The 13,584-nt window shown below is 33.6% G+C and overlaps 1 protein-coding gene across 2 annotated transcripts in view; it reads right to left on the reverse strand.

The window, feature by feature from the left end:
• The window catches only part of PRKG1 (protein kinase cGMP-dependent 1), a 1,128,350-nt gene that overhangs the window by 135,752 nt on the left and 979,014 nt on the right, over positions 1-13,584 (reverse strand). The window contains exons 1-2 of one of the 2 annotated variants that reach the window (XM_081267802.1): positions 7,258-7,536; positions 2,369-2,434 (exon numbers count right to left, since the gene is read on the reverse strand). In XM_081267802.1, the coding sequence (XP_081123928.1) occupies positions 2,369-2,434; positions 7,258-7,397 (206 nt within the window). In that variant the 5' untranslated portion in view covers positions 7,398-7,536. Of the gene's footprint in view, positions 1-2,368; positions 2,435-7,257; positions 7,537-13,584 lie in introns of those variants that run through there. The other variant, XM_081267801.1, reaches the window with a different exon arrangement.

Below are 13,584 nucleotides of genomic sequence, written 5' to 3' on the forward strand. Positions count from 1 at the left end.
CTGTTTCTTTAAACTAGACATTTAATTTGTGTGTGTGTGTGTATGTGTGTGTGTGTGTGTGTGTGTGTGTGTGTGAGAGAGAGAGAGAGAGAGAGAGAGAGAGAGGAAGAGAGAGAAAAAAAATATTCTCTTGGTTTCTGAAGTTTTCAGCTTGATAATGCCTTGAATTTTTTTCCACTGTTTTCTCTTCCCTTACCTGACTTTTTTCTTTTTTGTACTGGGGATTGCAGCCCTGAGTGTTTAACCACTGAGCCATATCGCTACTCCTTTTTATATTTTCCTTTAGACAAGATCTCACTGGGTTGTTTAGGGCTTCACTAAATTGCTGAGGCTGGCTTTGAACTTGTGATCTTCCTGACTCAGCCTCCCAAGCCACTGGGATTATAGGCATGTGTCACAGTGCCCAGCCTGACTTTAAGTGAAAGAATTTCCCCTAATTCTAAACTTAATACTTTTTTTTCATTCTTCCAGGGTAATTCCATATTAACATGTAGGCTATTAACATGTAGGTGACTTTTAAGCTAATAATATGAAGTTAACTCTAACAAGAGTTCCTGGTCCACCTTTCCTACCCCCTGAAGAGTGTCTATCCTCAAGGGTCCAAGGTTGTACTTCAAATTAACTACAGTCTTACTGTATTTAATAAGGTTGTGACTCCCAAACAGATTCTCCTTCTATATTCTTTCTACCTTTCACTGCCTCAACGATATCCCTAATTTTCCCCTTGCTCTTTACAGATAGTGTGTTGCTAAACCCTCTGGTTTTACCTACTCATTATTATACATTCCTCCTATAAATGGTCTCATGATCACCAACTGGATTTAGGCCACTAACCAGATACTCTATCTTCAACCTCTCCCTTTAATTCTCTCTCACAGCATTTTCAGATTAGCCTGCCAAATACATTGTTGTAGAGACACTATTTCACCACATAAAATTGTCAGAGCTGACATTATCCCAACATTCAGAGCTCCTGGTGAACCAGTCCAGACATACTTGTGAACTTATTTGTTACATTTCTCAACTTTCTACAGTCTCACTGGCCAGTTAAGTGGCTCAGAGCTTCCTTATGAATAGTGCTAAGGGACTTCAATGTGTTTACACTGTCTTTCCTATGCTTCTAGAATTCAAGTAATAATGCCACTTCTTTCCAAAGTCTTTCTGATTCTCCTCAGAAGTAGCCACTCCTCATTTTGGATACCTTTAAAAGTTTATTCTGAACTCTTCTTACTTCTTCCTTACATGATGATCAGGAAGATCACATGATGGTTATTTTTTGTATATACATCATCTCTTCTAGAGGCTAACCCCAAAATGATCATCTGTAGTATACTTTTGAAACTTCTCTGAGTATAATAATGCTCCAATAAAGTCTAATAGAAGAATACATGAATGGATAAATGTGGAACAAGGGAAACAGACAAAGAAAAACTGCTTCTGAGGTATTCATAGAAATTACTATCATTTGGTATTTGCCTCATTTCTTTGATTCCAAGGAATCAGCATAGAGGGGCCTCAAAAGTAATATTCGTGAATCCAGTGGGATTGTTCTCCACCCAGTGACCCTTGCACTCAGCATCCAACTCCATCATCTTGGCATATGATATCTGGTCCCTCAGTTTCATCCACATAGATGTTCATTGCCTGTTTTACAATTCTCTTTGGGTCAGCCACTTAGCTTTTCTGTAAACTTACCCACCATGAGTAAAAGTGCCCAAGTGGGTCTACCTAGTATATATGTCCAAGTGTGTTCTTGAAAAGTCAATAATCTCATTTCTGTGGTTTAGCATTCAGGTAGTGATAACAGCAAGCCTGAATGGGTAGGAGAAACATGGATAGGCATCATGAAACACACTTTTGATGTTTCTAAATATATATGCCCATGTCTAACACTGAAGCTTTCTCCAAAAGTGTCTTTCTAAATGCTTCTAGTATTGGAGTCTCTGAATGGGAGAATAGAGCAGATAGCAAACACATGCTAAAGGAATAGCCCAATTTTTAATGACAATAAGAATTACTCTTCAAAAAATTTACCTAAATAGCTGGTATTAGTTGAGTACCTTCTAAAGAAAAGGAACTTTGACAAATACTTTAATCACATGTCATCAGTAATCCTCAAACTGTCTCTCAAATAATGAGCTAACTAAGGTAAGGTTCAGCATGATTAAAAACCTTTTTTAAAATCACAAAGCTAAATGGCAGAGTTAGGCACTTCCAAGAATAATATGGAATAAGAATCAAATATAGAACTCAATTAAAATTGAAAACATATGATATTAATAGCTTCATAAAATGGTACCTAATTCCCAACACATATGTATGTTGCCGATATGAATGTGCATCATGCTTAGTACAGGAATGTACTTACTCTCTGTCAATCACAAGGCAGGTTACGGCTTCTGCGGCAATGACATTTGCTGTTCTCACGTCTTCCCTGTATAAAAAAATATAGAGAGAGACATTAGGATAGAACAACCTTTAATATCAAGGAAAATTGTCCATTGTGATTCATTCAGGAAACATACTAAATTATATAAACTCTTCTGATTCAGTCACTTTCAACTTTAAGCTTTGTTCATGTTACAGATTTCTTTGTCTTAAAGAACCATTGCATCCTTGTCATTAATCGTGCAAATTCTGTAGTTATAATCCAGTTATTAAAATTTTTAAATTTCGAGTTTTACTTACACAAGTGGAACAGCACAACATTCCCTTTGCTCTTTGGGGAATTCATAAATTAATTGGATGATGACAAAGATAATAATGGGCATGAATAGATGAAAGTTTTTAAAGCATCTGATGATATACTTCTGGAAATTGAGTATCTAATCCACTCATGTATGAATTTGTCATTGTTACCTTGAGAACAATGGATCTATTTTAATTATTTCACTGCTTTAGAGACCCTGCTTTTATGTATCTAACTATTTGGCAATTTATGACACACAGCTCTTCATCCATTACAGAGCTTATGGTTCTTCAAGAGTATTCGAAAAATCTTAGTCATACCAATTGAAGTATACAAAAACTGTTTCATTTGTCACTGTAGTAATTTTATCAACCTCTTTGACCTTTAAAAATCTGCCATATTTCCTGTTTTATCCAGTATTCAAAGGTGAATGTGATAAATCAATATCTACAATTATTTTCAGCCACTAAAAATGTCATTGCATTATTGTAATGATAATATTAAATCATAATGAAAACGCACTATTTTCCTAAGATAAAAAATTCGTATGCAAATAGAATTAATGATAAATATGTTTGAAATACATTACAGAAACAAGTACATACAATAAATACAAACAAATAAGTACCAACAATATAGTATTAATTATTTTATTCTAAGAATCATAAAACATATCTCTAATAACAGGCTTTTAAATGATTCCAGTGAGTTTTTACATTTTTTTAAAATTTTACATATACTTCTGAATTCTGTATTTTTATGTATTTTTACCATATTTCATTGTTGCTATACCAAGATGGTAAGGTTCTATTTGCTTTAAAGAAACAATCAGTATTTAATATTTGGTAAAGCCAGCTCCCCATCACTAATATACTTTTTTAAAAAATATCTCGACAGTACTAAGCATTTGTCATTTCAAATAGACTTTAATCTTTCTACTTCTCAAGAAACCCATATTGAGCTTATGGTAGATTCATATTATATTTATACATTATTTTAAGAAGAAAGACTTTCTGGTGACATTAATTTTTTCCATAAAAGAAGATGGCATGACTTTCTACTTTTTCAGATACAGTTTTATATCTTTAAATAAGATTGCATAATTTTTTTCCTTTTAGGTCCTGACATTTAATGAAAAAGTATTATTAGGTGTTTCATATCATGTTTCTCTATAAGTGACATTCTTTTTTGATTTGTTTCTCAATGGTTATGTTATTAAAGAAAAAAATCTCTCAATTATGGTACATGGTACATTTCTTAATCCACCCATGATACTAAACTCTGTCTTGACTTTAAAATTTTTATTATAGCCTCATCAACTCCCAGTATGGTCCTCCCACTGCCTCCCTCACATTCTCTGCCTTGCAGCCAAATTGGCCTCCTTTCAATGACAAACACATCACCTCCCTCCTGCCATGAGTTTTTCATAACTAGGCCTACAAAACTCCTCTCCAGCTGTCTGTCTAGTTCACTCCAGCTTATCCTTTAGATTTCAGGAGAAATGCCTTTTCCTAGGGGATGCCATCCTGAATTAACTAGGTCAGATTCCCTGTTTACTTCTTCTTATCACCCTACATATCTCTATATGCAAGCAACTGTCACCATGTTTAATTTATACATTTACTTGTGTGTTCATTTCGTTAGTACCTCTCTCTCTCTCCCACTGGACAATGCTAGGGCAGGGACCATGGCTAGTTTTATTTCCTATTTTATCTCAAATACCTGACACAAAAGAGGTACTAAAAGTGTTTGCTTCAAGAATGGTATGAATATCATATTCCTGAGGTCTGGGGCAGGGAAGCAGAGTTGAGGATATGGAATCACAACCTATGTAAGCCTCAGTGTCCTTGTCTATAAACCAGGGATGATATGAGTGCCCCATTCACTGCATGAAATTAAATGAGATCACCAAAAATAAGTATGTCATTGTGCTAGGTACACAGAAAGAAGTGTGGCCTACTGTTTAATATTTCTAATTCTGTTCATCAACAACATTATCTATCATGATAGCCCTTATGGAGGCTCTGTTTGGTGTTTTATAAGAACATTCCTACCCAAGACTAAAGTGGAGATTTTTCTTTTTGCTTCATAGCATTAGACAATGTATTTCCAACCATTATGACTTTCTTAGTTTGAATTTTTGGTAAATACTACAGGCAGAAAACATCAGTAATACCCACCAAGTTTTTCATAAATTGTGTGGATGATTTATTTCTTAGAACATTATTTATGGCGGCGTAAGTTACTAAAAATTGCTGCTAACCTAAAGACAACAATAAAAATATTAACACTCTTTTATAGAGATCATATTAAAACTTGCTTTCTATAAATATATTTTCATCTTGACTAGTTAGAAATTTTCCAGAGTTTTAAAAAATAACATACACAAATATGCCTCATTTAAACATATATTCTGTGAATATAAATTTCTAATGTACCTATCACAAATATCCAATATTTTAAGATTTTATTATATAATCTGGCCTAAATTGAGTACACTTTAAAAATGGAATGTAATTTTCTTGAAACAAAAAATATCAATATTATAAAACATAGATGAGAAAAAAAATCAAAGATCAGAAGAATGCTTTAATCAATAAAAATGGAATATAAGTATGGGCTAGAACCACCTTACTACATTAACTAGCTTAATACATTAAAATGACATACACACACACACACACACACACACACACACACACATACTAAAAGCATAACATTGGTTAAAGACAATAAATTGAATATTTGTAGGTAATTTTATATCTGCCACTTACTATGCATCTAGTATATGTCAGTAACTATATTAAGCAGTTCACAAAAATCCCATTTATACCATATAACAAATTGATATGTGAGGCTAGAGATTAGGCAAAATACTGGAAGTCAGGTATAGCTAATATATGCAGCCCTAGGATTTGAATACAGATTTGACTGTGTTCAAAAGTAGTTCTTTCCACAACAGTACACTGTTTTTATGTTCCTCTATAGAGTTTAATTTAAAAAAAAAATTCTAAATTTATTAAAATGCAGAATAAATTTGGGGCAGTAGTCATAATGTCTACCATTATAAAAATGGTATTTAATTGTTAATAAAATCAGCACTAATATACTTATGGGTGTCCAACTGCAAAATGAATCTGATGAGCCATTTTTATTTTCAGCTTATCAGAATTCCTATACATGATTATGTCCTAGTCTGCTATGTCGCTTTATAATATTGTTACATAATAATAGAAAATTACTGAATGCCAAGCCCATTCTGCACTGACCTTATGTTGACCCTGCAATATCATTGCATTTCTACTATTAAGGTGCTTAATGTCTTGATGTTTCTTTATGCAGGTGTCTAAAAATTGTATCCCTATGCACCGTGAGAGCTTTTTTCTGCAAATCTAGTTTATATATATATATATATACATATATATATATATATATATATGTGTGTGTGTGTGTGTGTGTGTGTGTGTATATATGTGTGTGTATATATCTATCTATCTATGTGTGTATATATATATCTGTCATTTTAGGAGTAGGGGTAGGGAAATTTCTAATGAAAGAATATTATTGATGAAAACTGCCAATTCGGTGATTATTTGGTATGTTTATATCCTTTGTGGTCCAAGGGCCATGGTAAAAGCAAATATCATTTGGATTTAGATAGGAAATATCACACATTTATAAAATGCAGAGGTCCTAAAAATCTGTGATTTCATTGAACATTTCTAAACATACATAACTATTATCATATTGATTTCACACAGAACATTTACCTAAGTTAGCAGGGGTTTCAGTAATACTAGTTTAGACATGGGAAAAAGAAAAGCAGGATTGTATTATTTTTAAAAGTTGAGATTTCTTTCTTTCTTCCTTTTTATCTTTCTTTTTTCCAAGTTTTCCTGTTTGGCAACTCAGGGTATTTAGAATTTAGAATTTTTTGTCACATTAAACTCTGATAACCGAGCACATAAACATTATACTGTTGTGAAAAGAACATGCCTTTGAGGACAGCCTAGATATGTATTTCATTAGCACACATTAGCTATGCCTGACTTGGAGTATTACCTAACTACTTTAATAGCTTCTAAAAACAGAATATACAAAACTTTGAAAAAGATTGACTGTGAAAGAATTTTATATATTAATAAGATAATGCCAGATCTATTTAGTTACAAACTTTCACTGTTCACATGCTGCCTGTTTGCTCAGTACACTAGGCTTGTGCCTTTATAATACATAAATGTATGTGTATCTGTATAACAGTCCAGGTTTAACATGCACATTGTCTTTAAAAATAAAATCTCATTCATCCTGTTCTGTGCCTGTATATTAGTTGTTTTCAGCATGACAATTAATAAACATGTACTATTGCAAAAGGAGCTACTGTTTGGCAGATTAACAAATAGCTTCAGAAACTTTCTGTTGATTAACAAATAATAACAGTCAAAGCTATGCAGTTTAGTAGTGGTCTCTTTTCAAGCATCTTTGGAGGAGTTAGAAATTCCTTTCAATGAAATTATAGAGCATGAAAAAATCCCCAAATATTTGCAAACAGTTTTCTGTGCACTGACTCTGATATTCCTTGGACTTCATCACTGGAATCTTCATCATCGCTGTATCCCAAAGTAGAGTCACTGTCAGTATCTGAATAATCCATAGCAAGGGTTTGCATTGACTCTTCTTGTTCTGAAGCAATTCTCTTGTGTCTCATGGCTACTAAAGAATTCTGAGGTACTTGGATATCTCAGGGGAACAAATGTGAGAGTGTATGCATGAGGCCAAAGCAGAACATAGTTCATGCAAAGTGGCTGTCAGAACAGGGGCTCTCCCTTTTCAGCTCTGGAACAGTGTGGCTGCTGTCAACAATGTTCTTGCATTCCCTCTGTGCCAGCCCTCATGGAAACTGACACTCCTCCAGTTGCTTATGAGCTCACAGCAATCCATGGGGCTGAGCCCTTCATTCTATGTCATGTGCACTAGTTTAATGTTCCAGTTAAGTTGGGTTCACATTAGACAAAGCAAATCCTTTCCACATCAAAATCAAAAGCAATCTTACCACAACAAGTAGGATAATCGAAATGTATAGGATATGACAAGGATCAAAGGGCCACATAAAATGAAACTATAGTACTGAATTAACTATGAAGAATTGTAGAGCTTGTGGCAAATCTGACTGTTCTATTTGAAAACTCTATCCCGAAGCAGATAAATGTTTTTAAGAAAAAGTCATATTGGGCCTTTTATGGATTCCACTTCCCAATTAGTCCCAAAGCTATTTCTAAATGATTTATACCTTCAACACTCTAATAACACTCATATAGTAAGTGCAAAATCAATTAGTACATGGAAATTATTACTACTTTCTAACAATGTTTGGCACAAATAAATGTTAACGCCCATTATCAAGAAAGCATGTTACCCTTTTTAAATATACTTTTTCTCTTGAAACTCTATTCCCTAATTTCCTAGAATAAATAAGTCTTCCAATTCCTTTATGATACTAATTTCTCTGTTTATTTTTTCCAGATCTTTTCCCCAATCCATGGAATTATAGTTTTTTTTTCCTTCAAAATTCTGATTTTGACTTGCTGTTTTCTAGCTCTGACTTCTCTCATGGGGGAGAACCCACACTATCCCATGTAATCAATTTTTATATTATTGTCTTGAAAATATTTATTTCTAAATGTCTCCTGCCTTTTAGTGGATATCCTCATATTAAAGTCCCACTACAACTTTCAACTCAGAACTAACTCATTTTCTCCTAACTGTAAAACCATTGTCTTCCCTGGGTTTTCTCTTTTGGCAAATGACATCAGCATTTTTTACTTCATCTAGACTCAGAAAGAATTAGATTCACTTTTTATGCTGCCCTCTCTGTCACTGCATATGTTTTCTCCTATTGATTCTATTTTTCTTTACCTCTGCTATCTACCCATTCCTTGCCTTATGTAATGGTTAATTTGAATTGTCAACTTGATTGGATTAAGAGATGCTGAACATTAAGAGGCTTCTGGGTGTGTCAATGAGGATGTATCTAGGAATGTTTGGCATGTGGGACAGTGAACTGAAGTGGAGACACTCCCTTAGTATGGGCAGCACCATCCAATAAGATGGTGGCTGATGGAATAAAAGTTGGAAGTACAAGGAAGCAGCAGGAAATGCAACCTCTATTCTTCTTGACCCAGTTCTTGACTGCTGCTGTGATCACATGAGGACATTAGACTCAGTTCTTCACTCTTCTAAAACATACTCTACCAGTGATTCTCCAGGAAATTTCCAGAAGCCTTTGGTCTTGGACTCCGGTAGCATCATTGATCCCTTTTAGCTTCAGCCTCTTGTACTGCACAGCTACTGGTTATTTCAGCTCTCCAACCTGCAGATGACCTTTGTGGGCTTTCCAGCTTCTGGTCGTGTAAGTCAAAATAATAAATTCCCTCTTTATAATCATATCTCCTGTTGGTTCTATTCCTCTAGAGAACCCTAATACCCCTTCTTAGACCATGCTCAACTTTGGGTCACCATCATCTGTATCCTGGACCACTGATTGGTCTCTCTCAAATCTCCTGGCTCCCACTTTCTTTTCCTTCTAATCTATATCTCACTTGGTCACACATTTTACAATACAAATCTAATTATGTCAACACTCTCTGCACAAGAATTTTCAAAGGAAACATTCCCAGAAGATATTTCAACATTTTCTTTTAAAATTTAATGTCCTCTACTATATGACCCACAATCTCACTGCCACATGAGTTAGTTTGTCTATGACAGAAAACTATAGTATGTCCTTAAAATATACTGGCCACTAATTATGTGATACCTGTACCTGTACACAGTGGCTGGCTCCCCCAAGAACCCTTTATTCTAGTTCAAATGTTCATCCAGGAAAATTTTGATGATCCTTCAATAGCATTTCTAAAGAATAAGAAAACCTTTTGCACATAAGAAATATTTCTACATATAATTACATAAAACGTAAGAAAAATTCAAAAATAACACCATCTACCAGAAAATAAATTACATTAATCCCTTGGTGAATATCCTTCCAAACTCTTTATTCTTTGCTATTTATATTTTTCATGAATATAATAAAAATAAATTTTTAATCATTTCAACCAATATTTACTGAAGGTAGTTACATCTGAATGTCTGAACTTGCAGTCTAATGGGGAGAAAGATTAAATTTGTAGGCAAATGTTTAATTGAAAATGTTGATCAAATAAATCCCAGGCAGTCAGATACTAATAGGGAGGCTCTGACTCACAATCAGGAGAGCAGATGCACTTTGCGAGAACATTAAAAATTAAGACTTGAAGACTGAATTGGAGTCAGCAAGACAAAGAGTCAGAAGGACGGTATTCTAAGAAGCACAAACACCAGGCACAATTGCCATGAGATAGGAAACAGCTTGTTGTAATGCAGGTTCAGGAACTGAGGAAAGAAGGCACAAGCCAGAGAAGCCAAAGAGAGGAGAGCCGTACCAGTCAGTGCCCATAGGCCACTCTCAAGATGCATGTTTATTTTTTTTAAGGGACTAAACCTCCTTTACTCTACTATATTAAACAAAATCTTTAAAACGAGTTGGAAATCTTAAGTTTGATGAGAGGAAATAAATCACACACCATGATGGGATAACGGTCCAAGGAAATAAGTTTAGTTAAATATTTTTAGAATACAGATAGTGGCCCCCACATAATAAAGTAAATGTTACTAAATAGCCATTACAGTCTAAGGAATTATATATAAATGAATAATTTCTTCTAAACAGAAAATATGAATTCTGCCCTTTAGAATCCTGTAAAGTAGAATATAGAGTAATGCAAAACATACATAATAAAGCCAATGTGTTATCAAGGATATATATCAACTTATGATCAATGTAGACAAGTTTAAAGCAGATTCATTTTCTGAAGTTTACTCAAAGAAGTCTATGGTTTCTCCTCGACAATACAGACTCATGATGTAATTCTCTTGAGATAAAGAAAGAAGCTAGACTAGGACTTCAATCCAAAATACACTACAAAGATTGTTTTCTCTGTGTCCCTTCCTTCCTTTCTGTCTTTTAGAGGTGGTCTCACCTTGTTCTCCAAACTCATAATCCTCCAGTCTCAGCCTCCCAAGTACCTGGGATTACAGGTGTATGCTGAGCCAACTGATTTTTGAAAAGGCTGCCAAGAACACACAGGATGGTCTCTTCTATAAATCATTCTGGGAAGACCAGATATTCACATACAAAAGAGATGTGACCCCAGTAACTCACCATATATAAAAATCAACTCAAATGGATTAAAGAACTAAATATAAGCACTGAAACTTGGACACCACTAAAAAAAAAATTCAAGAAATACTACATGAGGTCAGTCTGGGCCAAGAATTTTTAGACATGATCACAAAAGCATGAACAGTAAAAAAAAAATTGAAAAATGGGATTATATCAAAGTCAAAAGTTTCTGAACAGCAAAGGAAACAACAGAGTGAAGAGACAACTACAGAATGGGAGGAAGTATTTGCAAATTATACAGTTGACAAGGGATTGATACCAAAATGGGCAAAAGATCTGTTTGGAAATTTTTCTAACAAAGACATAGAAACAGGTCTATGAAATACTGTTCAACATCACCAATCATTAGGGAAATACAATCAAAATCATAACATATACAATATACAGTTCGAATGGCAGTTATCAAAAAGATTAAAACCGAATGCTGGGGATGAAAGGAGAATTCTTGAAAACTGGTGATGGGAATGTTCTCCACTGTGGAGAACAGTATGGGAGGTTCTGCCAAGAGTTAGAACTACCACATGATGCAGCAATCCTGCTACTGCGCATCTATACAAAGGAAATGAAATCAGTGTTATCAGAAAGACATCTGAAATTCCATGTTCCTTGATGGAAACAATCAAATGGCTCAAAAAAATGTATGTATATATATATATATATATATATATATATATATATATATATATATATATATATATACAATAGAATACTTTTTTAGCCATAAAAAAGGCAAAATCCTATTATTTGTGATATTAATGGGCTAGAGGACATCATGTTAAATGAAATAAGCCAGCACAGAAAAATCACTACTTCATATGTGAATACTAAAAATATTGATCTCATAGAAGTTGAGAGTAGAATGATGGCTACCAGAGGCTGGGGATAATAGAGAAGAAAGGAAAAAGGGAGAGATTGGTCAATATGTACAAGATTACATTTAGGAAAGAAGAATAAGTGCTGGTACGCTTTTGCCTGGTAATGTAACAAAAGCTAAGAATATCACATTGCATACTTTAAATATTTAGACAAAAAGATTTTGAATATTCTCACAACAAAGAAATTACATGTTGGGCTGGGGATGTGGCTCAAGCAGTAGCGTGCTCGCCTGGCATGCGTGCGGCCCAGGTTCGATCCTCAGCACCACATACCAACAAAGATGTTGTGTCCGCCGAGAACTAAAAAATAATAAATATTTAAAAAATTCTCTCTCTCTCTCTCTCCTCTCTCACTCTCTCTTTAAAAAAAAAGAAATTACATGTTTAAGGAGATGAGCATGCTCATTTCCCAGATTTGATCATTGCCCAATGTGTATGTGTGTGGAAACATCTCATTGTATCCCCAAATTATCTGTAATTATTGGGTATCAACAAAAATAAGTAAAATAAAAAAATCTAATTTTATCATTAAGAAAGAAAATTATTCTCTATGTAGAAAAATTTAAGTGTTTATAAATTTAAGTGTTATACAAAAAGTAATTCCAAAGTGTGTTCATCCTGGCTCCCTGGATAGCTATTTCCATTCAATGTATTAATTTACTTCCCAAGAGAATATATACTTTCTTGGATGGATATCCAGGAAAGGCATAATGACTAAAAAAGGGTTATTAAGTTGGAAGAACTCAATTTTCACATTCCTCTTTATATATTACTTCTGCTGGGGTGATGGCATAATGAAATTTTACTTGACGTGAATTTCACATTCTATGGCATGCTTCAATGACAATGAATATAGATATTTACTAGATTGAACCAAATGAAATTGCTTTTTAGCAGGTTAAAAATAGCTGAATACTGGCAATTTCATATGGTTTAACCTAATATATGGAATTGGTGAAAGAGGAGGAAGAAGCAATTGCTATTTCTTTTTCTGTTGTGCTCCTTTTTTTTTACACTAGCTGAATTGAGTTTCAACAGGAAGTCATACTTCTTCCATATTCCATAGTTGAATGAATTAATTTCCATGAATTTTAAGATGTGATTGATGTTTTTTACTCCTTCTCTTTACTCATTACAGATAATTCTCTTTAGATTTCATTATTGCTGGTGTAAGAAATTACCACTGAAGAAATTTTGAGACTAAATTTGTTTCTTGTTAGGGTACAAATGATATTTATTCTGTATTTTGATTTTAAATATTAAATTCTTTGCAAAGACCTTACAAGTTTAAAGAGGTCTCCCCAAAAATGATTTTATAGAGGGAAAGAAGATCTTGTTGTTTCATATTATTATTTTATTAGCAATTTAGAAGTAAATTAGATATCATATTTCTATTGTTTTCAGAGGAGCCCATGTGGTCAGTTTTCTGAATGATTTAGATATATTTTAAGGGGATAAAATAGAAGAAAAATGTTGTTTTATTAATATTTTGTACAATAAGTCTTGTAGTATAAAATGCTTAGATGCAATGATTTTTTCAATACATTTTCCTCTTATCCCTAACTATCCCTTTCTCTGAACTAGACTTCATAAAATAATCTGGTTTTACTGATTTTACTTTTCAGTTTGTAATGCATGCAGTTTTGTAATGTGATGAGCAAAAAAACAATAGAATTTGAAAGTATATAAACAAATTTTTAGTGGGGGTTCATGGAGTCATAAATATATAAAGAAATAAAATA

Source organism: Spermophilus citellus (genome assembly GCF_964194105.1).
Source record: "Spermophilus citellus genome assembly, chromosome: 15".
Taxonomy (NCBI): Eukaryota; Metazoa; Chordata; class Mammalia; order Rodentia; family Sciuridae; genus Spermophilus; species Spermophilus citellus.